This window comes from Lissotriton vulgaris, chromosome 5 (genome assembly GCF_964263255.1).
Source record: "Lissotriton vulgaris chromosome 5, aLisVul1.2, whole genome shotgun sequence".
NCBI lineage: Eukaryota > Metazoa > Chordata > Amphibia > Caudata > Salamandridae > Lissotriton > Lissotriton vulgaris.
In genome coordinates this window covers 265,399,515-265,425,986 of record NC_141693.1, presented here as the reverse complement: position 1 = coordinate 265,425,986, position 26,472 = coordinate 265,399,515, and the positions used below count along the sequence as shown (strand labels likewise).

Here is a 26,472-nt window from a genome sequence, read left to right as displayed (position 1 = left end):
GTGGCCTGTTGCTTGCATAGCCTGCACCTGGCGGTTGGTGGCGCAGGGGCCATCTCCTGAGGTCAGTGATCCCTGGCAGAGTGGGGTGGCCCTTGAATTGCGCCTGTGGCTCTCACTGTCAGATTAACAGCTTTTAGACCCCTGGTACACACCGGTACTGAAGTGCTCTTCTAGCGTTGTGGATCACAACCGTTGGTGTGAGGAGACTTGTGTAAGCTGTGAGTCTCTCAAAGCATAGCCGTGCCCTCACACCATGCCACAGAGAAGGTCCCATGCGGAAGGACATGTTTACTAAAACTGCCGCAAAGAGAACAGATTTGCGACCGTGGCTGCAGCACAGGAGCTGCTCACAGATGACACTCAAACAGAGGATATGGCCCAGGGTGAGTCACCTATTACTAATACAAATAAAGGTGTGACGGTCGCACTCTGTGGTAATCCGGGTATCTTTTTTTAGATCAAAAATGAATAATTTAGGTGCTAGTGAGTGCCACCTCCTGATCAGATGACCTGTATCAAAATGTAGTCCAACAAAAACGCCCTCCTACAAGTATCCGCGGTGCACGTGGTACCGAGTGTGAGGAAATTCCCCCTGATGAAGGGCAAGCTCCGAAATGCATCGGGGAGCCAATGTTACCTCAAGTTAGTTTTGACATTGAAGTTGTCTCGCGATATGAGGTTGATCATATGAAGGAGCAACATTTTTGAGAAACTTCATTAAATTCGCTGATGAAAGTTGAACAGAATATGAGTTATTGAACTTTTTATGACCAGTACATACAATTTAAAGTGCCTAAGGCGCCGTCACAGAGTGCTGATGTGAGTTCGTCTTTTCCTTGTAGGAGGGCGTTTTTTTTAGATCACCTACTACTAAAGCATTTTTGGAGCAACTGATTGGGACTCTAAGAGACGACTTTGCGGAGCTCAAGCCGGACATTGCAGTGGAGATTAAGGAGATCTGCCAAGCTGTGGAAGCGGTGGGCTATTTGCAAGCTATTCCAGGCAGTCTTGAGGACTTTATCGTTTGCCTCTTCAAGCATGTGCCTCCCCCTCCGCCCCCCCCTCCTTGAAGGATTAGGAAATTGTCCTGGATCAAACACACTGTGCTGGACAGCCTGCTAGTGCGGCAGTCCAGCCCTAGCATATACTTACCTGTCTTCTTTATCATTACCATAAGGAAGTCATGGCGGCTGCACAAGACCTGAAAATAATCGACTTCGAGGGTTATAGGTGTTGGCTTTACCTGGTTCTCTCCCTGCGTACTCTACAGAGATGGAGAGCCCTCCGGATACTTATGGACTTCCTCATGGACCAGAACATTAGATATACATGGGGCGACCCCTTCTGCCTTCAATTTTTGTGGCAAGAGAAGGTTTCCATGATTCGCACCCTCGAGGATGCCCGAGCACTCCCGGATATGCTGGCTCTGCCGCCCACCGCATGTGCAACCTCGCCATCTCAGGATTCGGTGACAACCGGCTCTGACTCACTGCACTGTACCAGACAGAGGAAGAAACTGCTGAATAAGCCATCCAAATAGGACAGCCATGAAGAACCTTCCCGACGATTCCAGTAGCTACAGCGTGAATGCAACCTTGTGGGTGCAGATGGTGACCACTGACTATTGCCGGACATAGTGCCTACCCTGACAGGCCTTAAAGATCCTCTTCGATTACGTTAGTGGCTGCTGTTTCCGGCAATCTAGTACCTATCCCCCTTAGCACCAGGTCCGCAGTCTTGCGAGCAGAGCTCCATCATGGAGGTATTGTATTCCAAGTAGGCTCACCTACGACATGGGCACTCTCTTTTGGTTTCCTGTTGTCCCCAGGCGGGGGACGTTTCTGGTTTACTGTTTTCCCTTTCTTTCTCATGCTTTCCCATACACTGTCTATCCTTTTCTTCTCCCCATGTCTCTGGCACCAATCTGAACACTCCTTAGATGGCCCGGCACGACTCTGCTGCAAACGTGTAACATGCTATTATCTAGGTCTCAGTGGTAATATCTATACTTAGCCTCAATTCTTTAAGGATTATAAATGCGATATTTGCATGTTGCAGGAAACCCATTTAATACAAAGTGACTGGTGATGGCTGCACTCTTGCTGGTTCGACCACCAGAACCTCTTTGGGGGAGACCAAGAAGGCCAGAGTGGCGATCCTTCTTGCTATGCATTTTCTGGGGTGGGTGGAGCAAGACTTTGCGGAGATTCCGGGTAGACTCTTAGCACTGCATGTTACGATACAGGGAACCAGGTACACCTTGGCCACGTTCTATGCGCCCAAAGATCGCCAGGAATTTTTTTAGGGACTCTAGGCCAACTGCTGACCTCACCAGACAAGTACATAGTGAAAGGCGGGAACTTAAATATAGCAATGGACACCCCGAGGGATAGATCTACTTTGCGGTGGGTCAGGTTGGGGGCCTTACGCCGGGCACCAGACAATGGCTGGTAGAGGCTGGCTGACAGATATTATGGAAACAACATATGCATCCAGGATTACACCTTCTTCTCAGCTGCTCACCAAACAGAAGCATGCATTGATTACTTTTTCATCTCCCCCCCCCGCACGTGACTCAGGGCACACCTCTGTGGACATTGGCGCAGTGGCGCTCTCTAATCACTCCCCCATAGTCCAACGGTATAATCCAAGCAGACACTCACTGGCTCCTCATGTTTGGTGGCTTAACGTAAAACTCCTCACTTATGACCACATTCTGGCAGACATCCTGATTGCTATAACTTCCTTTTTGCGCACCGACACGCCTCACATTTTCTGTTTCCACCCTACGGGAGACGTTAAAAATTGTGCTCAGAGGCCACTTTATTACCATTGCCACGGGCTATAATAGGGATAGACAGACCAAGTGGCTCCAGGTGGAAGTGCAGGTCAAAGAATTGTAAGTTGCCCCCACACCTAATCCATTTGGTGGTGGTTCGCTGTCAGCTGATGGCGGTGCGGAAACAACTGGGAGCGTTGAACATGGGGAGAGCGGAGTATGCCTTGCTCAGAATCAGACCGAAGTATTATGCTGGTGGTAACATGCCTGGACGTATGTTTGCACATCTCCTTCGAGCGTAAGCATTTGAGTGAAAGATCCACGAACTGTGGGGGAAGTATGGTTCCCCAAGATGCCGGATGAGGTCATTTCCAGTTACTCCAAGACCTTTTATGCTGCCACTTCCCCATGGCCACACCGGACCCATTCATCGCACTTGACACAGATATAACACTGTAGTAGGTCCTAGCAGCCATTCAACCAATACAGCCCAGCAAGGCTCCTGGTCCAGACGGCTGTAGTGCTGAATTCTATAAGGCCTTTAGTACATAGTTGGCCCCATCTTAGTACGGATGTTCATCTCGTTTAATGAGACTGACAAACTGCCAGACTCCATGTGCTTCGCCACTATCACAAAGATTCCCAAGGCGGGCAAGGACCCCAAATGCTATCAATCTTACTGCCCAATCTCTCTTTTGAATGTGGATGCAAAGATCTTTACAAGTGTTTTGGCCCATAGACTGGCCCCCTACGTTCAGGGATTGCATGATCGTGACCAGGCAGGGTTTATCCCAGAGACAGGGTGTATTGACAACACAAAACTGCTGTGCCATTTACTGGATAAAGTGCAGTGCTTGCGAGTCTCTGCCCTTCTGCTATCGATTGATACCAAAACGGCTGTCTATCTAGTACACTGGCCTTATTTACACCAGGTCCTGGAGAGAATGGGCATCAGCCCACGGTTTCGCTGATTGGTCGATTCTTGTTATTCTGCCCCCAGAGCCAGGGTGTGCATAAATGGACCTCTGTTAGCGCCATTTGCCTTCACCAGGGCAACCAGACAGGGTTGCCCCCTGTCACCTCTGCTCTTCGCGCTTTACATGGAACCCTTTGCGGAGTGGATCCGGGGCAATCCTCAAATAGCCGGCATCCAAATGGGTGGAAGGAAACATAAGATCATGTTATACGCGAATGATGTCCTCTTGATCCTCACCGGCCCAGAAAACACCTTAGTAGCCGGGATGGCGGAATTGACTGCATTTAGTGGATCCTCCGGGTTGAAGACCAATTTACAAAAATCTTCAATCCTCAATTTGACTATACCCGACTTGGCGAGGGCCCAGCTTCATACGCAATTTCCCTTCCAGTGGGCAGATCGCGGAATAACCTATTTGCGGCTACAAATCCACTCAACTCTTGTGGTCACAGCTGCCCACAATTATGGGAGCCTTCTAGTGGTCGCACAGTCTGACCTTCACAAATGGAAGAGTCATGCTCTCTCTTGGCTTCAGGGAACAGCAGCAGCTATGCAAATCCTTCCCCTTCCACCCCCCCCAGATGCTGGACAAGTTATAATCCCTCATCTGGGAATGCAAATGAGCCAGAATGGCAGGGCCCATGCCTATCTCCCATTGTCAGCAGGGGGACTGAGGATTCCGAATCTCTGCTTCTACTATCAAGCAGCGCAATTAAAATAGTCTCAAACCTACACAGAGAAACACTGATGCTTTATAGACCAGGTGATCGCAGGCATCCATATTTTGGAAGGTACCCTGGCTACCAAAGCCCCACAGGGCAGCCAGTGTCTATATTTCACCAGTGGTGAGGGCCACATTTGGGGTCTGGGTCTGAGTACAGTTGAGATATGGTATATCTACGCCCTGCTCCCCACAGACGCCGATGATAGGCAACCAGGACTTCACACCTGCAGCTAAGGGATCGAAATTCATGGCTTGGCAAGAAACCAACTGCAAGCGAGTTGGGGACTTGTTCGATGCAGAGGGTCTCGTGGACTTCCCCACATTACAGTTGGCTTATAAGCTCCGTGGCATGGCACAATGGCAGTACTTGACAGTTGCACATTGGGTGACACAGCCCTGGCTTCAACCACATGCTAGTATGGTGCTCATGCCCTTTGAGATGTGGCTCCTTACACGCTCTTTCGACAAAAAACCTTTGCCCAATATTTATGCCTTTCTTGTTATACCGCAGACACTTTTAAAATCCACCGCCAGAGTAGGCCCGGAATAACATCTTCTCGCACTGAACCCTTTCCCCTCTATCCCTTTTCAATACTTGCCCTTTTTTCTCCCTCCCCATGAGATATATGCATATGCGGTCTAATGATGATTCACCACCGGCCAGTGGATGGAGGTGGGTAGCTCTGTATCAATTAGTTTTCATACAAAATTAATAAAATAGATTTAAAACCTAAAAAGACATTTGAGAATTAAAGCAAAAGACCCCGATGAAGAATGATGGGGACACACAAGAGGTGTCTGAGAAAAGAAAAACACCATGAAGCTAAAAAAAAAGGATCTCCCCCATGAGACAAACTCTTTAGAGTCGATGGTACCCACGAGTCCCTATTGGCAGGGCGGAGGGAGAAATTACTGCTGGGGTGATACCGGCTGCAGGATGGCATGGCACAACCTGCGATTGGCCAGAATTCTATCTAGCTGTTTAGATGCAAGGATTATGAACTCTGTATTACCAAGAGGCGAGACAACTAGACTGTAAGGACGTTGTGGTAGCTGGGAGGCTGGGTACCAGTCTAAGGAGAGAGCTCTGTGAAGTTGGAACACCATGATGTCATCTGTCATATTAGGAGATGGAATGCGTCGAGGGGGGAAAGACCAGTGACAGTTACTCCAGGGAAGCTGATGGATGGGATCTTCTTGGTTAATAAAAGAACTTGCTTGTGACCTGCAACTTTCGTGTCGTGGTGGAGTCTCATAGTTGTATGCCACACTGGCGTAGTCAGTATTAATAAACAATGGTCCAAGGACTACTATTTTTATAGTGTCGCAATTCGTCAACAATTTTATAATTCAAATAATGAAAAATCTAATGGAACAACACACCAGAAACAGTCAGCAAGTTAAGTGGTGATTTATTCTTTTTTTTTACCACTTTTTAAACAATATAAATGTTATTTGTATATAGGTCAAGAGGGTTGCCCCAAGGGGACGTGCAAAAATAGAAAAGTAAGATGAATTTGGTGATGGAGAAAAAGAGAAGAAATTACACAGAATGTGACATAAAAACAGTTTGATCAATTTAAATAAGGATCAACAATTATCCTTACACAAAGACCTGACCCTTTAAATCAATTCTAAAGTATACTCGAATATTTACAAAGAAAGGCCTTATTGATTAATAGGTCCAATGCACACAGAAATTGGGGATATTAGTAGGTCCAGGTCGTTATTTACAAGGAGCGTCGACGTTTCGACTCGGCTTATAGCTTCACGGTGACTTAAACCTGAGCCGTGCGAGTCTTCATCAGGACTTAGGAAGGGCAACCAACTATTATTAGATGACCCCTGACGTTGATAGAAGATTCTACAATGCTGTTCTTCAATTAATGAAGTATCCTCCTGCTTAATTTGTGGAATCACTCTTGATATTACAGGATGATCTTATCACCTAGTTCCGATTTTAGGTGATTAGTAGGCACCACACGGGTTCTATCAATAGTCAGGGGACCTTGGATGTGTTATAACCCCTTGCAAGCGTCGGGTTATCTGGGTCTGTGTCACTCAAACTAATTGAATAAATTGTATGGCTGTAGTGACACAGACCCAGATAACCCGACGCTTGCAAGGGGTTATAACACATCCAAGGTCCCCTGACTATTGATAGAACCCGTGTGGTGCCTACTAATCACCTAAAATCGGAACTAGGTGATAAGATCATCCTGTAATATCAAGAGTGATTCCACAAATTAAGCAGGAGGATACTTCATTAATTGAAGAACAGCATTGTAGAATCTTCTATCAACGTCAGGGGTCATCTAATAATAGTTGGTTGCCCTTCCTAAGTCCTGATGAAGACTCGCACGGCTCAGGTTTAAGTCACCGTGAAGCCATAAGCAGAGTCGAAACGTCGACGCTCCTTGTAAATAACGACCTGGACCTACTAATATCCCCAATTTCTGTGTGCATTGGACCTATTAATCAATAAGGCCTTTCTTTGTAAATATTCGAGTATACTTTAGAATTGATTTAAAGGGTCAGGTCTTTGTGTAAGGATAATTGTTGATCCTTATTTAAATTGATCAAACTGTTTTTATGTCACATTCTGTGTAATTTCTTCTCTTTTTCTCCATCACCAAATTCATCTTACTTTTCTATTTTTGCACGTCCCCTTGGGGCAACCCTCTTGACCTATATACAAATAACATTTATATTGTTTAAAAAGTGGTAAAAAAAAGAATAAATCACCACTTAACTTGCTGACTGTTTCTGGTGTGTTGTTCCATTAGATTTTTCATTATTTGAATTATAAAATTGTTGACGAATTGCGACACTATAAAAATAGTAGTCCTTGGACCATTGTTTATTAATACTGTAGAATACCCAGGTCCTGGACCGACGGGGCTACCCCATTTTCATTAATGGTTACACTGGCGTAGTCAGCAGGATCCAGAAGATCTCAAAACCTCCTGAGGAATTAGGAAGATACAGAGGACGACGCCATAGTTTTGGCTGAAGAGGAATCATTGGCTTAGGATGCTGGCTTTGCTGTGATGATTGCCCTAGGTGACTGGCAACGTTTATTTTTGGGGTTTCAGTGTTCCCCTTATCGTTTTAAAAGATGCTAGTGCCGCCTTTCACCACTGTTTATTGGTCTGTCCTTAGTTTGGGAGGGACAGTACTGTCGCAGGTGAAACACTGTTTTGGTGGGAGAGCTAAAATAGTGTTTGTTGGAGAAGCTGTGTTATTGTTTCGGCTTGGGACCGTGCAAAGTTTAGAAGGAAACCATTTGTGCTTACGCCTTTCGTTGCGTAGTTCCTTGGGACAGAGTCGAACACACCGAAGCCTCACGCTGAAACCTGAAAACTGAGTCCTCAAGTGCGCCCAACTTTCCTGACAGACGCACCGTTCTCTGTCTAGCAGGACGCATCTCTATGGGTCCTTCCTGACATTCTTCACTCACCATGCTGCTTCAACTGGCTTCTTTCAGTGTGATCTGTGAGCAGTTTCCTTCCATTTTCTTCTGCTGCGTCCACCCTTACACTGAGGTGGTTCTCCTGAGGAGCTTGAAGGGAGATAGCCCTTATGTCATCCATTCAATGATGTCCTGATGGTTGATGACTAGAGCGCTAACCTACTTGTGAAGTCTGATCTGAGCACCTTTCAGGTTTTCAAGCGTGTCTCTGCTGATTTCCATGCAGTGATACGCACGCTGGTACTCGCGCTCTCATTCTAGGCTCTGTGCAGTGACACTCCCATTGAAAGGTTTATTGTCATCCTGGGTGCAGTAACATACGTTTATAGGAGTTGTTTATACTTGAAGTGTTTATTTTTTGCAGTGATACACACACTTTTGAACACATTATCATCGTTATTAACCCGTTCCCAGCGTCGAACGTTCAGCGCCCAGTGCTGAACGTTCGGAGAACGAATGTTGGCCCATCGGCCAACGGTCGTGCGCAGCACTGGGGAGGTAGCGCTCGTGACGACCGTTGGCCGACGGCAGCAATTAACGGGTTAAAGCGTCTTTGCAGTAATACGCAAAGTTTCCAGCTTGGAGTTATGTAGTGACACGCACGCTTATGGCCAGAAATTGCAGACTGGTGTGTGTGTGTCTGTCATTTGCCGTGCAATTATACGCACACTGAAATATACATTCTCATAATTGTTGAAGCATGTCTCTGTCAATTGCTTTGCAGTGATCTGCACACTGTATGTATATATATATATATATTCCTGTTGGGTGTATACAGTGACATACACACTCGTCCTCTATGAGAAATCTTTGAACTATATTGTCTCAAATTGTCTTTATACTTTTAGCTGGTACAACTTCAGGTGCCTTGAAACTCGTTTATTGGACTGCGTGGGTGTTTATTGGACTGCGTGGGTGTTAGTACATAAATGCAGAATATTTCTGCACCTCCCTCCTTTCTCACTAGTCTAGGTAGGTCACAGTTAAAGTGGCAAAAGTGAAAGAAGGTATTTGAGAGGTATGCAAAGGAGTCATGGTGCGTCTTTAAGCGACAAGAGGAAAACCTCTCTCCTTCTTCACTGCTTAGGCTCTGAGGGTAGGACATTTTTGATAATTTCGGTAGGAGCTCTGAGGAACACAATGCCCACTTGAGAGATGTTTTGAGAAGATTAAGTGACTGCAATCTCCGTTAAACTGGACAAATGCAGATTTGGAACAAAAACGATGAATTATTTAGGGAATACAGTTTCTGGGGAGGGTGTACTTCTCAAAACAGAACTGGTTGACACGATTCAGCACCTGAGCTACCTTCATCTAGTGAGAAATTGATGATGTTTTTGGACATGATACAGTCCTACAGCAAATTTGTTAAACACTTTGCTGAATTGGCTGTCAATATGAACAGCCGCTTGGGGAAAGGCGTTGAGTTTACATGGGATGATATTTGTGAGAGGAGAATTCTTGATGATAAATGAACAACTTAATGGAGCTCCTAAATTAAAAATGTTTGACCCTAAAATAAAATCTGTAATAAAACCTGACACCAGTCTGAAAGGACGGGGGGGAGCTGTGCTACAACAAAAGGTAAAGGATGGCATGAATACCAGTATGTTTATGTAAGGGGCACTGAGTCTAGGTACTCAGTTGTAGAGAGGGAAGCCCTTGATGTGTACTAGTCGTGAAGAAATCAAAGAAATTCCTGTGGGTCTCTGACTTTGTAATCACGTCTGATCTCAAACTCCTTTGTGAAGTTTTCAAAAAGAAAGCAGTGGATATGGTGTCATGATGGATAACTAAATGGGTAATTGCTGAGTACAATTTTGCTATACAATACTTACTGGGAGTTATGAATGGCATAGCTGACATGCTATCCAAGTTGATTGCCAAAGGGAGTGAGAAACCAGTTGAGGATGATCAGTGGGACGCAGAAGCTGAATTTGTATGTGCTGTAGAATGTAGTATCATTTCGGAGGAAAGATGGCGTGACAAGTTCTGCTCTGACAAGGGGCTTGAAGAGTTGATAAACCTAACACAGAAGAGGTGGCTTAGTAAAAAACAAGGTTCTGGTGATTATAAAGCCTATTGGGGTGTGAAGGATGCAATAAGTACTAGCGAAGACCTGCTATTTAGAGGAACTAGGTTTATAACACTGTACAGTCTCATAGAGGAGTTAATAACTATTGCTCATGAGTCGCATCTTGGTATGTCAAAAATAGAAGAGATTACGATCTTCATATTTGTGGCCAGTAATGGATTTACAAGTTTAGAGAGTGGTGCAAGACTGCTTACCTTGTGATCTTATTGAAAAATCTAAGCAACCTAGGGTACAACCTATGGAAGAACGTTCATCTGGGCCATGGAAGGAAATCGCAAAGGACAACAGATGTATGCGATGGTGGACATTGACGTTTTCAAGCTGGCGAGCGATCTGTTGGCGAGGGAAGGATTTCCAGACACACTACTCTCGGACAATGGGCTTCAACTGACATCCAAAGAAATGGAAGAATTTCTGAATAACAGGGGTATATCCCCTGCAAATGGATGGCATGGTCGAGAGGTTGAACAGGAAGCTTAAGGAGACAATCATGTTAGCATAGGCAAATTCTTTGAATTAGAAACCCAAAGTAATGAAGAAAGTTGAAATGTATAGGTTCACACATTGTAGTGCAATAGGGAAAACACCTTTTTAACTGTTTCGAGGTAGGCTGCCGAACACCTCAATTGAACCTTCTTGGGATTACAATTATGAATTGGAGCTGTGAAAGGTTATAAGTGACAATGGTTTGCTTGAGAGAGAAGTAGAGAAAATAAAACTCGAGAAGAAAGGGTTTGATGTGCGAAAAGCTGTGAAGAGTATGGAGGTTGTGGTAGGTGATTTTGTAGTGATTAAACATCCTCATAAGGGGGAGTGTTAATCCTAAATTCACAAAGCCTGTACACGTTATTAACACTTACAACAATGCCGTGACCGTTGTATATGGGATCTAAACAGAATTGTAGTGTAGAAAGGAACGTTGAATGATGAGATGGTGGGATGTTGTGTCTGTTAAAAAGTATATTGGAGTGGAAACAAAGTCTTGTAGGACCGTCAAGAAACTGGAGTATTTGGAAGACTGACCTGTTGGGATGTCAATAAGGTTTGTTCAAACCATCTTTTTGCTATTAATTCACATACTTATACAAGTTGTTATCACTAAGGTTTATTTCTCTTGCGGTTTGAAGTTGTACGTAAAATTTAAAATAAGGTTTTGTTTATCACGGAAATGAGGTGTGTGGTTCTGGGGAGGCTGGGTAGCTGTCTAAGGGGAGAGCTCTGTGTAAAGTTGGAACATCACGTCATCTAATATGTCATATTAGGAGATGGAATATGTCGAGGGTGAAGAGACTAGTGACAATTACTCCAGGGTAGCTGGGATTTTCTTAGTTAATAAAATAACTTGCTTGTCACCTGCAACTTTCGTGTCGTGCTGGAGTCTATATACTTGAATGCCACAGAAGTGTTTTAAGGTAGGCACACTGGGTGATGGACCTGGACACATGGCGTGAGCTAAGCTCCCTCCTCTCGCCCTGGGGAACAAATCTGGTGCATGAGAGGTGTGTTGTGACACATGAGCCGCGGACAAATGACGCCTTTGTTTTCCTTCCTCTCCGATTCTCCTGCGTGCCTCGACTATTGCCTGTGAAAGTCAGCAGCAGCTGAAACACTGCTTTAAAAGGCAGAAGAGTTACTACCTCAGAGCACGTGCCGCTCCCGTGCATACCTTTCACCAGAACCTCCAGTCGTATTTGCAGCGTGTTAGAGTGCACCAAGCGTGCTTCATCACCATTCCAGCACCATGGTCTGTGGTTGGGCCATGGAGTGACCCATCCATGCAGTATTTAAATTCAGTGGAGGAGCTGGTTTATGTAGTGTGGGAGTCTGGAATGGTCACATTTTCGGTGTTCTCTCTAGCTCTGCTCATCCTCAACGCTACTGCCTGAAAAGAAAAACTCCTACCACCCTTTTCTCTCTAGGGTAGTACCTAAAATAGGATTTGTATTCTTGTTTCACTGAATTGTTTATTTTCCCTTCCAGTCTGAACCCCTTTTTTGGAGGCAATGGATTGAAAAATGATCGGCGGTAATACTGCTGTAGCAGTTCTGAAAACCTGAATTGAGCTGCTAGATTACAAGTCACACTCCAAAAAGATGTCAAACAAGTATTTAGGAGACAGGATTTTTTTCCAGTTTTTATTGAGTGAAAATGTCAAACCTTGCATCAGTCATGCAAAAAAAATAATCAAATAAATAAAACACATATATTAAATTTCTAACCGCTCTAAATTCAAGTGGAAAATTATTCTGTTCTCATTAATGCAGGTGCCCAATTCAAGTATGTGGACCAAGCCTTTAATTTCCCTGTTTACATGCCTGGATTCCTTTTTTAAGTCTATGAATAACCATAAATGTGTACACACATCATGTGCGCACAACTATGGGGTTCACACAATGTGGTTTAGTCAAACCTGGTTTCCACAGAAAAAAAGACATTCCATCTGACAGTGAGCCCACGTGGGATGGCTTTTAATCCTTCTGTGCAATATTCCCAGGAGAGGGAGTGCTTCCATCTTCATTTTGTTTGCTACATTTCATGGTCTCCTGCCTGGTTGGAACTTCTGCCACCACAATGATAAGACAATCTGTTTGATTGCATGGTAGAATGGGGACCGGGTTGGGGGAATTCCACCTGAACTCATCTCTGGTGATCATTTCCTTGAAAACTGAGCATGACGGGGAATGATCACAGGTCTCTGGCCCTTTTCTCGTGCTAAGATCAGTGTATGCTGTACGAAAAAAGAACTTTGCTGGTGGGATCTTAGGAGCTAAATTGGATGGTGAGGTATACTCTCATGAATGGGCTAGCAGTATTGGTGGAAAGTAAATGGGAGCTGCTGTGGAGTGTGGGGAAGAGGACAAAGGTAAAGGTATGTAATGATTTAAAAATAGAATAGGCCTTGGCACCGCTTGCCTTGGGTTCGAGAAGTGGGCACATTACCCTGGCGAGATGAGACAATGGCCATCTATAAATATCAATGGAGCACAAACAGGCCATACTAGAAACGTTCTTCCAAGCTCCAGGGCTATCAAGCAGTGATACATGAGAAAGTGAGAAAGGTCAAGATAATTTGAACTTGTGAACATGAGACTCACCCGATAGGATGTTGGTCCTTGCCAGGTAGTGGTTTGCTGGAGACTTGGACTGGTGAAGGACAAAGTCTGTATGACTGCCTTCTACAAGGAGGTGACTGAGTGGATTTGGGAGAAGAGAGTGAAGTGATGTGGTTGGGATAGAGTGTAGTGAAGAGGCTATCATTCAGAGATTGAGAGAACAGACTTCAGAAGCTGTGAAAAGCAGCAGCATCAACCAGACTGTAGGAAGGGCGTTAACCATCTAAATCGTTCCTTTCATATTGATTTTATGGAACAATTCGTGACTTTGGAGTGTAATCCCACATAGTTCAAGTGTCATGTGTAGACTTGAGTGGCCTTAGCAGTGCCACATTCCTGCCACATATTACTTACTATTCATGACCAGTCAGACATCACCATGTTTGGATGCACAGCATTCCCAAACCAGATCCATCTAGGCTCTGCCAGTACTCAAAAATCAATGCCCCCACACTACTAGGTTCTGCCAACATTCACACATTACAACCAGTGTGTGCCCAGGGCCCCTCAGCTTTCGCACATAAGCCAGCCCCGCCGTGACCTCACCAGTTTTCCCTCACTACTCAGACCCCCAGTCTGTCAGCGCCCAGCATTCCCATTGTTCCAAGGGCAATGCTCCAAGTGTCACATTCAACCCCACAAGCCCAGACCTTGCTAGCACCCACTTTACTGCTCCAGAAATGGAGAGAACCCCAGCCTTCCAGATGACCGCCACCTGAGCTGCAGGGATTCAGAGGGCCCTTTGGAGTGATGGGTGAGGCAGGCAGCCATCTGTGAAAACGAAGAAAAACGGAACTAAGAAAAACGCACACAACTGATTGAGACCCCGAAATTAAATTAACTACAAACTTCTATAAACAATCTGACAAGGTAATCATTAGTGACTGCTCATTAATATCCGAACATTATGTTGATTTTCTACAAAATTCAAGTTAAAAGTTGGAGTCAGACTGCCCCTGTCAGTGCTAAAGTATGAGGGCAGTCTGAAGACCAGGCTCCCCGAAAAATCAAAAGCTAAACCTAGAGTAGGATTAAAAAAGAGCTTGCATTGCACACTTTACATACAACCCAACTCATCCTCACTTGGGCGGTCCTATAGCGTCGATGTACGCTGCCATACCCCTTAGAGAGCCCCGGGGCCACGCAGTGGGAGGCTCTGTAAACCAGACTTTTGTTCTATATAAACTTTTACAGAAAAAAAATACTGTACAGCTTTTTTACCTTTTCAACATTATTTAAACACATTTCAAACTATTTACGAGCCATTGTAGAGTTCGGTTTTTTTTTGGGCGGGGAGCAGAGCACAGACACTGCACATTCAGATCTTACGCTTATTAAAATTAATTTTGTTTTGAACAAATTAATAAATAGAAAATAAATAATCTGCAAAGCGACCTAATCCAGTGTCTGCGCTCCAAAGCTCTCTAAACGTTTCCTGGGGAACCATCCACCTCATATTGCATTTTAGACATATCCCAAATGAGCAGGTTCGTTTTTTTGTCCCAACCAAGCACCTGTTTTTATTTAATTTTTTTAATCCCAACCGAGCAAGTGTTTTTGTTTCTCCCATCTGACCATGTGTTTTTCGTTGCTTCATGTTGTTGTAAGGTGTGTGAGCGTGCCTGTGACATTGTCACATTATCGTGCAGTAGCCATCTGTCAGTGTTCAAGGTGTGCCTGCCTTCCTGGCTCACTCTGTATGTCCCTGTGACTGTGTTCACGGTGCAATGGTTCCTGTGCAGAGCACCCTTTTGACAAGCTGTTCCTTATTAAATCCTGACCTGGATGTAGACCGGCCATTAGTTGCAGGCAGAGGTGCACCAGGAAGGGTGCAAGCCGCTGTGAACCACACACTCGAGTACCTTGTGCTGCACAACAGCTGAAGAACCCCCAAACCTAAATGTGGGTTGGTGATCAATGAATGAACTTCGATGGTAATCCTGGCATGGCACTCGAATAGACGTTGGTTGGGACTGCTCCTGATGTTCTCCTTTAGGTTGTACACGTCCCTTCTTCAGTTTGGGCAAGACGTTGTAAGCCGTACAAAAAAGGCTGACCAGGAGAAAACATTCCTTCGTGTTAAGCGCTGGCTGGAGTGACCTGATGAAGTGAGTAATTCTGAGGTGAACCGTGTAGGTTTCCTCATTGTGAGTGCTCTTGATGTGACTGTTTGCACTCCCTCGTGATGGGTGCTATATCCAGTGATCACGTGGGATTCCCACAATTTTAGAGTTCTTTGATCTCTCTCATGTTCAGTGCTCACGTGTCTCTGGTGAGACGCCCTCATATTGAGTGCTCATCTGTACCCCCCTTCTAGTGACTGTCAGCCAAGTTACCCCTGTCACCATATCTTCAACTTCTAGGGGTGTGGCAGGAGTGTACCCTCATGATAAGTGCTAAGTGTTGGAGTAAAACTGGCTAAAGGGCCTTTACCCTCTGGCTCAGTAGCTTGTGGAACTGCACATCAGTGGTGAGTGCTGACCTGTTGATATCTACAAATGCCCTGAGATGGATCGGATCCCTCCCGTTCCACTTCCTGAACCGTGGAGTATGGAGGTCTTGGAGGGAAAGAGTCCTCACCCCACCTCTGCACATGGCCTCTGGCTCCAGAGCACCAATAGTGGCTGCTATGGCTCACAGCAGGACTGAGCAGCGAAGCAGCGGGCCCTGGGTATGTCCCCCTTCTTCATCCTCAGGGACAGACCATGCCCTCTGACCTGAGAACATCCCTATGCAGACTCCAGACAGATCAATACAAAAATAAATAAATAACGGAGGATCAGAGAGAGAGGAAAGCTTTCTACAGTAATCTATATCTATAGATACGTATGTAGGTATAGATATATAAAAAATAATCTCGAACTCCAAAAAACAGAGCCTTGTGGGGAGGGGTCTGGAAGAACAGGTGAGTGGGGAGATGAGGCGAGGGGGCTGTCTGTCTCTAAGACGTGACAATAAATACTCTCCTCTCTCTCTCTACTCCCTTTATTTAATGCTTGAGGGAAACGCTCTACTTTATGGACGCTTTCCTCTTCCCCTGGGGCAACCAGTGTTACCACAACTTATACAATCTATCACCCCCTCTGCAGAATCTGGGCTTTTGAAGCCTCAGACATTGAAAAAATCTCCAAAGCGAAAACTGCCCCTCCCCAACCCGAAATATTAAGCTTAAAAAAGTGAAGAATCAAGCATGCTCTCAAACACACGCACACACAATCGCGTACGCACACACAACTGGAGAAGCCGAGCTCGCAACCAGTCGCCTAATGCTGCAGTCTGTGGACGAGAGCTTCAGAGCCTTCTCTGGTTTGTCTGCATAATAAAAGGTAAAGTCCAGTCTGTAAACAGCTCTCGTCCGCAGTCTATTTAGCAAGTTTTTCGCTCGGTTTTCTTCTCTTTTCGTACCCCCAACCTCTGCTCACACAGGAGCGTCTCTGGATTGTGTACGTGCCATAGACAGGGAGCGTCCACTTCCTAATAAAAAAAACTTGTGTGTTTGAAGTTATGGAGTGGCGGTGAGGTGAAGGGGGTTACTTGGACTATTGGAAGGACTCGGGGCCCTAAAAGGACTCTGGGCCCTAGAAGGACTCAGGATCCTAGAAGCACTCTCCAGGCCTCCCTGCATTGCCAAGCCTTCTGGCTCAGGGAGTGAGTCCTCAGAGTCAGTATTGAGGTCTTCTTCCTCTTCGTCGTCCTCATCATCATCATCCTCTTCCAATTCCTCGTTCATGTCCTCATCCTCCTCCTGAGAGAGGTCATCATCCACAGTTTGAGAAGGAGGTGCCACACCATCCATGGCCGCCTCTCTGGAGGGTGCAGCACTGGCAAGCTCTGGAGGTTTCTTGCTGAGGTCTAGCGAGTCATTGAGCCCCACCCCAGCTGCGTTTTGCAGGAAGAAGAGGGCGCTGCTGGTGTCGGTGCTCAGGTTCAGCGAGCTATCCAGATTGACATTCTGGTGGCCCTGAGTGTAGTCCATGTCCATCTGAGACAACCCCTCAGGACCCGGGGAGATAGCAGGGAGCTCACCTCGCTCCTGCTTCTCATGTTTGCGTTTGTGAGAGTCCATCTGGGACATTCCCACCACAGTGTGCTTGCAGCTGGGGTAGGTGCAGTGGAAATGCGAGCACTTAAGCTTGTACTTGCAGTCGGCCACATCACAGTCAACACTGGAGCTGAACTGGCAGAAGCCGGCAGCCATGATGATGTCCTGCTTGCCATGGTGCTTGCGATGTGCTGTCACCTTGGTGCTGTCTGTACAGCGGAAGCCACAACGCAGGCAGTGGAAGTGTGTGCTGTTGCCAGAAAACTGGCACTCTGTGAAATTGCAACGCAGTGATGACTTGAAGCGCTTGAAGTCATCCAGGACTAGGTTGTCCACACGATCATGGTGTTGGGCATGCTTGTACATGTGTGTGCGGCCGCAGAACTTGTAGCCACAGTTCTCACGGGTGCAATGGTAGTGCGTGACTTTGAGAGAGAACTGGCAGCCAGTATCCTTGCAGTCCTCATACAGGTCGTAGCGCCGGAAACCTTCCAACATCATGCCTTCGTCCAGCATTTTGCGGGAGGAGGCAGTCTTTCGGCGTTTCCCGAATGGTGACATGTCCTCGATGATCCAGAATCGCTTCTTGGCACCCGAGGCAGTGGGCATCGTGATGGTGTTTCCTGTAAAGACATTAAATTCCAAACTGGTTACATAATCAACTTAAGGTTGAAAACACATCACAATTTTTGTGCTGCTTACATGACAACTGAGTGTGTAATAAGATCAAGATACATGTACAAGCACCCAACTTCAGCTGTGAGCTTCTGTTAATATTCAGCAGAACCAAGTTATCAAGGTGCCATCCACCCTTCACTAACAAGGCAGGGATCTGAACAAAAAGCCACACAGGAGAGAGCACGGGTGAGAAAAATCAGCACCCAAGCCTCAACTGAAAATGCAGTCCGACCTGGAGAGAAGGAGCAAGGAGCAAATGAGGATCACTGCACAGTCCCTCTCTGAAAAAAGTGAGAGTACTGCTGAGGTGTGCCCATACACAGCTTGTAAAGCATGGGTAGCTTTACATCAGAGAGGGCACCCTGCAAACATGATGTGCCTAGTGCACGTCTCGGAGTACCGAGAACATGTCCGACTTTCAGAGGAGTAAGGACAGTGTACGGGGCTATGAACATATCTGAAGTGTTACAAGTACAGGTCTCAGCAGGACTATGGTCCAGATTTACTAACACTTTGCATCAGGTTTGTGTTACTTTTGTAACAAACACTGTGCAAAGTGTGTGGTGGTATTTACTTTCCAAAGTAAATCAGGATTTCCATTGGAAGGTTGGCCAAAGTAATACAAAGTAGTGCTGTACACTATTTTGCGCTGCTTTGTGTCAAAGAGGCATTCCATGGTTGTTTTGTGGATATTCCCATGCAACCACCCATGGGTTTTCACGCAAATCCTTATCTACTAACAATCGAAGACAGGGATTTGCAGCAAAACCTTATGCCTCCTTGAGGCAAGTATAACTGAATAGAAATGTTTTTCTCCATACTTCTCAAACTTCGATTGCGTGTTGCATTGTATTTTTTTATTTATTTATTTATTTTCATAAAGTTTTGTATAGCTCAAACTTGACACTTATGGGTATCGGAGCGATTCACAATTTTGGGTAAGAGGGATTATACAAAACGCGTGCAAGAATCCTATAGGTATCGGAACTCTTCACATAAGGGTACAGTAACGGATGAGGAACATTTAAACATATGTGTGTACAATGCATGCTAACAAGGTTATTCCCAGGTATATAACCATGTCACAAGACAATCTAGATGACCGAATAGAGGGCAGTAATAGAGTCTAGTAGCCAAGGCCTATTCGGGCAGGAACTTGAGCATTAGGATTTTTTCACTTCCTTTTAGAAGGAAGCAGTGGAGGAGATTGTATAGATTTTCGGAGGAAGAGAGTTCCAAATCTTTGGCGCCATGCCAGAGAAGGCTCTATTACTCCATCTCTTTTTGTGGAAATTATGTAGTTTCAGGAGCATTGTACTTGTGCTTCGTGACGTTCTGCAGCCCCCTGATAGCTCTAGTTTTTGAGCCAAATAGATGGGCGTCTTGAAATGAAGGACTTTATGCGCCATGCACGCTATTTTTAACTGAATTCCGGCCTTGTAGGGTAACCAGTTTAGGGATTTTAGGGCTGGGGAGATGTGTTCTTTTCTTTGTGTCCCAGTAATAATTCTAGCTGTGGCCTTAAGGGAAGCCATTAGTGGGGCCAGGCTTTGTTTGGGGAGACCATATAGCGTGGAACTACCATAGTCTAGTCTTGGCAGAACTAGACCTTGTACCACCAATTTGAAGTCTTTCTGTGGAAGGAATGGTTTGAGATTCCTTAGTAAACTCAACTGATGTTTAGCTTCCTTGGTTGCATTGCTGATTAGGTTCTTCATATTCAAGTGCATGTCTAGCATGATTCCGAGGGGTTTAGCTGAATCAATAATGTGGGGGGAGCAGTTGAAGGCTGTGAGGTGTTTCATCCAAAGGTCAATCTTGGGAATGTGATTTGGAGGAGCAATGAGAAGGAATTCAGTTTTGGATGTGTTGAGCATGAGGTAGTTGTCAGTGAGCCAGTTATGAGTATTCATTAGGATTGAGTTGAGTGAGATGATGTCTTCTGGGGAGGTGATTTTCAGATAAAGTTGAGTGTCATCAGCATACATATGAAAAAGAATGTTTGCAGAGTTCAAGGCATTTGCTAATGGTTCCAAGAATAAATAGGGCGGACCCCTGTGGAACCCCCATAGTTACTATATGGGGCTGAGAAAGAGATTCATTCATCTTGATTCTTTGGGATCTGTTTTGAAGAAAGGAAGTGAACCAATTCAATACCGACCCTGATAAGCCCATCCTGTGTTCTAGAGTCGATAGTAGTTTGTTATAGTTCACAGTGTCGAAGGCAGAAGATAAGTCAAGGAGGATCAATAAGCAAGATTCATTATGGTCTAGGAACTTTAAGATGTCGTCCATGATGTGTGTGAGCGCAGATTTGGTGCTGTGTCCTCTCATGAAACCAGACTGATGACGATCCAACAATTGGAATTTTCCAATGTTTGAACAGAGTTGAATTGGGATGCATTTTTCAAGAAGTTTTGCCAGAGTGGGGATGTTGGAAATCGGACAGAAGTTGTTCAGATTGGAGTTGTCTGCGTTAGGTTTTTTTCAGGGATCGTGCCTTGCACTAGTGAAGCATTGACGATCTTGGACCATAAGGGGAGGATGGAGGTTTTTATTTCCTTGAAGATGGGAGGTGGAAGAGGGTCACTGAAGTGGTTAGACGGATTGATTGCAAGTAGAGTGTTGTAAATGTCACTTTCACTGAGGTCAACTATGAATGCCTATTCTAAAAAATGTTACCTTTAACTTTCACTTTGCCTTTTTCAGTTTATCTTCTAGCTACTTGATTACCTTGTTCTTCTTGATTCCAATTGCCTTCCCTTTGATAAGGAGGACCTAGCCTGGCAGATCAGGCTGGACTGTTCCCATGAGGAACAGGGTCAAGACTGATTTGCATATGGCCGAGTCTGAACTGGGATAAAGAAGTAAGTAAGCAGAAGAACGATGATGGATTAAACCCAGATCTAATAGTCACTGGGGCTGAGCGTCTGTAAAGTTTCAGCACTCCGTCCATCATCACCTTGCGTTTGGTTCCCTTTGATTTGAAATATTTTCCTATTGTTATACTGAAATGTACCTTTCATTTATAAGGAATCATCTTGCTACTACTTGTCACTCTAAAATCTTGTACCTCTTTATTCTTATTGCTCAATGGGCTGCTTTTAACATGGTGAGCCACCCTGTACGTATTACTACTCTCTGCACAATAGGAATTTTAGGCTGTGCTCAACCTCAATCTTCTTACCTATCCGAGCTCTCAAAATGTTTTACGGGCTGATCAGTCCTGTCCCTCGCTTGCACGACTCTCAATTTCTTAATTGTTCCTCTCCATTTTTATCTTAGAACACCCTAGATTACAACAGCTCATGGCTTGGTGTTTCCTGACACTTGTCGGCAGTTCATGTGTGTCTCTTTTTTTATCATTATTTTCTGAACTGAATAGTTCAAATGTCTGCTCCCTCTTTAAAATGTTCACTCCGAACAAACTGAGGTTATTTCCACACTGCTACTCTTCACGTCTGTCCATGTTTCTCTTTTCCCTCTTACTATCCAACCTCTTTGCCATTTTCTACCGGAGGTGAGTGGCTGTCAACTCTGAATGCTGCATCTTCTTTGATCCTTCCAGTTTAGCAATATAACGTCCACATTATCCATCGCCTTCTCACTTTTCGAGTCACAAATAGTTTACTTCTGCTTGAACTAAAGTGCCCTGATCTCGCTCCCTCTCTTCACCCTGGTCTTACAGCATATGTTTATCTTGACTGCAGATCAGTCTCAGTGCTACCATGCTTTTACTCTTCACAATTCATGATAAGGGCACACATCATCACACACTGAACATCCCTAGTTGGCTCTCATTCCATCTCCATACTCCGCTTCGTTTACTGCTTTTTTAAAATGGCCCTGCACCGTCCTAATCTTGTTTGGCTACATATTCTTGCTCCAGATTCTGAGATCTACCTTTTAAATTCTATAAGTGGATCCTTCCTATGCATGTACTTCATAATCTTTATACTATCTTTTTAAGCGTGCCTATATTGTATAGCCCCCTCCATCCTCATCCAATACAATCTTTAAAGACAACCATTTAGACTATCCCAAGAATTCTTCCCTGTGCTGATGTAATAATTGAACTTCTTTGTAACTGTATTTTAATCATATGTGTCTTCGGCTTATGTCATTTTCCGGCATTGTTTTCTGGAAAGCACTTTGCTGGAACAGCTATATAAGCAGGTAAAAATGAACATTGAATAAAGATAAAATCAATAGGACACACTGGGATAATCTCTCTTTTCAAGTGTCCAAGTTAATTGGTTGAGTTTTGGGGGCAAAGCCTGCCTGGCATGGTTGTGAGATCCTCTTTGGGAACAAGCAGTGTTTCCCACAAAAGCACCAGAATGCTTAATAACCAACATTTATTGGGCCATCTGGAGGTCAACATATTTCTTCGACCCACTTGTTGCCTCTAAATCTCTTTAGAGCAACGCTGACATTAGAAGAACATATTGAGACGTGATGTTAAAATAGTGATGCCCTGGTTCAATGTTCACAGCTGAATTTCAACTACTAGTCTAGGTATTTGAGAGAACTGCATGGCCCTGCGTGTTCATTCCTAACAGGGCACTGGTGTATTCCAAATAGTAGCTTTTCCTATCGGCAGTAGCAGAAAGGCTTCTGAAGGGGCGAGGGGGTGGGGGGGGCGGCTTTGGAGATAAACTGCTTTCCACTCTGAATGTTGTTGTGCAGGGTTCAGTCCTCCCCAGTTCATGAATTTTTACTTTGGAACCTTCTGGTCCTGGGGAGTAAAGAGAGCTGCTATCATAACTGGTTGTACAACAGTCTGTATGTAAAGTCCCATCTTGAGAAGAGACACATCTGTCCTCATTGGATGAAAAGCCATTTCCTGGAGAGCAACCTACATTGGCCCGATGTACTAAAGTATTTTGGGGGTGTAAACCCTGAGATTTACAAAATCTCTAGCTTTTCAACCGCAAAATACATTTTAGCTTTTAATAAACCGCTTTTATGTTAAGGAGAAGACTTTCCAAATTGCAAAAGGGGTTTTGCCACTGATTGCGAGTCGCAATTTGGAACAGCTGTTTTTTGAATCACAATGAGATGTGTCAATGGTCTGCAACTGCAAATTGCGGTTGCAAGACACAGAAATGTTACTGACTCTTCAAACATAGTTGTAACAGATTCTCAAAAAGGGAAGCTACTCCCCCGGGCACACATTCCCTTTTAGAAATAGTTTCTGTGGGAGTAGACGGTGGCCCACTGCCTGCTCCACCTCGAAATCTTCCCAAATTAGATTTTTTTTTTTATCGGCACCAGTACATTTAGTGAATAAATACTGCTTTAAAAACAAACAAAAAAACACACACGTGGGAATGCAAGCGTAGGGATGGTGGTTTGCTGTTCCAAGCAAGCCACCATCCTTGGGTTTGTAGGCAATCACAGAAGGTCGGAAATAGCAACCTGCCGAATTAACAGTTCTTAGGCAGGTTGTTCTGCCACTCTTATCCAATAGACATTTGTGACGCCAACTATTAGTTCATAGGCGGTATCACAAAAATCAGAGATAGAACGTAAAAAGTTAATACGCAATTTGGAACCACTATTTGGTTCCTGTATACTGCTACATCTGGCCCAAAGTCCTTTGGGCAGGAAACAACCAATTTTGCCAGTTTCACTAAAAGGCTAAGAGTGAATTACAGATGTCACATGATGTAAGAACTGTATAAATGATTTGGTTCTTATAGAGAAGGAATTATTATAGGATTTCCGAGGCAGTTAACAGTGTTGCCAAATTATGCTGACACCCATAATCTATTAAGAAATAACATTATACTTTTTGGTGCTGGAGGTTGTGTACTCCTCGCAGTAGTCAATACATGGTGAACTGCTTGAAATATTTAAAACTATTAATATCTTGGAGTAACAATGGCTAACAATTTATGGACTAGTAGTTGACCAAGGCAGTGTTGGTTAGGATCGGTCTGTTTCAGTTTTTTAAACGTCTATGGAAAAGAGATGTGGTTCCTGCAGTAATGGTGTATATATAAAAGATTCCTGCACTCGTTCTGTGTGTTGTCGAGGCTCAGTGTTGGTGTTATAGAACTAATGGAAAAGGCAGAATCTCACCCTTGGAAGTCTTATTTGGATATTAAAAGGAGACTACTGGTAGCGGGTATGGGCTTAGAATAAGGTTTCACAGTTATGTGCTATCGGGGCCATGCACTGTTCATAACACTAGTTTAATTATCTAAACAAGGTGCAATGGACTATATTGAAAACACCAACTACAGAAAGAATTAGCCAATGGTGTTGATTGAAAGTGTTCATATTTTAAGCTTTAATCTCTGGCGCTGGGTTTAATCAAATCTCACATACGAAGGGTAACAAGATCAGAATAAAACTTTGGTACAAGTCTATTGTAAAATAAAGGCGTTCTGAAGATAATCTGGCACAATCCATAAAGAAAAAGAGATTACAAGAAAATTGCTTAGTAAAGTCAGTTCAAATGTGTTCTAACAGAATGCTAACCCCAATCCGGATTTTAGACTGTTTTATATGAATCTTAAATTAACAGGATCATCTACCATAAATCCGTATGTGGATCTGATATTTGCAACGCGTAATATTTTTAATGTGTACTGTCTAGATACTGTTAATATTTGCTATTATTTACATCATTTTTTAGTGTTTTTGTAACTTTGTATGATAACTTGGTATATTTCTGAGGAAATCATTCCCAGTAAAATACTTACCAAAAAACTGTATGAGATGAAGGAGCTCAACTCGGCATTCATCCAAGTTTGGGTAAATATGTAACCTGTCCATCTCGAGTGAAAAGCCACCTCTATGATGCTGTTATTATTCAGACACAGGTGCGACTTTGGCCTGGCATTGTGTGCTGATGAACCCACGCCAGGAAAGAGTAAATACTCTGAAGCAGCATATACTTTTTGGTGTGGGAGTAAGCATCCTTCACATATGTTGACAAATAAGTGCACTAGTGTCAACATTCTGATTCTCTCCTTTGAAAGATGGAGATTGAATAGGTAGTGATCCACAGATGTGTGCAAGTCTCTTTTTTATTGCGAAGGTACTGCAATTTCACACCAGACTGATCTCTACTCCTGACAGTTTTTGTAAGGCATAGACATCCAAAGGATTCTTCACTTTTTGGGGGAAAAGAATTGGAGAAACATGGGTTTTAGCTTTGGATAGTGGATGAAAGAGGGTCCTGCGGGAGAGTCCAAAAATGCCCCCAACCACATACTCCTTGGTTTTAAGACCATGGAAACTGACCACATGTCTTGGAGAGAAAGAAAATGTTACTTACCCGTAACTGCAGTTCTCCAGTATTGGTACATTTCATAGATTCACATGCTTGAGTTATTCCCAGTCATCGAAGTGGGAGTCCCACAGCACCACAATACAGCAGTGTGTAATAGTATCATAGGCTATAATGCCAATGCAAAGTCAGTTTAATAGTCTACCTATGTCCTTTAAAAAAAAAAACTTAATCTAGAACTAATCAGGCGACAGCACCCTCTAGAACACTCCCAACAGAGGCTGAGTCTCTCAGATTTTCCAAGTGGGAATAAATAATCCCAATCTATAAGCGGAGTCTCTAAGGGAAGGAGGGTGGGTGGCATGTGAATCTATGAAAGATACTAATACTAGAGAACTGCAGTTCCAAGTAACTAACTAACGTTCTTCTCCAGTATTGGATCTTACATAGATTCACATGCTTGAATCAGAATAGCAAACATCTTTTTAGATAAATATGCAAGTAATAGACGTACCCTTGAGGATGGTGGGTAACAGTGTAATACACGTCTATAGACATATGAAAATATTTATATATGTGTGTGTATATATATATATGTATACACACACACCAAAGCATATATATGTATGCATAACGTTGTGTAAATCTATATATGAGGAGACAAGTTGGCAGTATACAATGGTATCATATATATTAACTAAAAAGATCACTGGAACCGTTAACACAAAACCGCTTGCCTAGGGCTGCATCACGTCTCTGTACTGATTCTAGGCAGTAGTGCTGCATGAACGTGTGAGTGCTCTTTCACATCGCAGCACAGCATATCTTCTACAGCGGGATGCCTGCAAACAGAGCAGCCGAGGTAGATACTGCCCTTGTTGAGTGTGGCTTTGCTCTTGCTGAAAGTGGCTTGCCAGCTTTGCTGTGGCAAAATTGTATGGTGGCAGAAATCCATCATGCGATGGTAGCTTTCGTGACTGCCGTACCTTTATGAGAGAGTCCTTAAGAGACTAACAGCTGATTTTCAGTACTGCTTGGTACTATGGAGATCAAATTTAAGACCACGCTTAATGTCCAAGGTGTGGAGAAACCATTCAGTAGGAGATTGTGCATTTGGGAAGATAGTGTGAAGTATGATAAGTTCATTGAGATGAAACTGCGATTAAATCTTGGGTTTGAACCTTGGTTTTGTTTTGAGAACTACAGTGTCATCAGTGAGATGCAAGAATGGTTCCTGAATTATAAAAGCCTGAATTTCACTGACTCTTCTAGTAGATGTGAGAGCCAACAATAGAGTGACCTTTAGGCCAAAGGGAATTACCTTGAATTGGTAATGGGTACCGGCTACAG

The 26,472-nt window shown here is 44.1% G+C and overlaps 1 protein-coding gene across 11 annotated transcripts in view; it reads right to left on the bottom strand.

Annotated features, from left to right (window-relative positions):
* Nucleotides 1-12,153: 12,153 nt before the first annotated feature.
* The window catches only part of CASZ1 (castor zinc finger 1), a 197,562-nt gene continuing 183,243 nt past the window's right edge, over nt 12,154-26,472 (bottom strand). For 6 of the 11 annotated variants that reach the window (XM_086921326.1, XM_086921327.1, XM_086921329.1 and 3 more), the window contains one exon: nt 12,174-17,824. In XM_086921326.1, coding sequence (XP_086777452.1) covers nt 16,662-17,824 — 1,163 coding nt within the window. In that variant the 3' untranslated portion in view covers nt 12,174-16,661. Of the gene's footprint in view, nt 17,825-26,472 lie in introns of all 11 variants that reach the window. The other 5 variants (XM_086921333.1, XM_086921334.1, XM_086921335.1 and 2 more) reach the window with 1 other exon arrangement.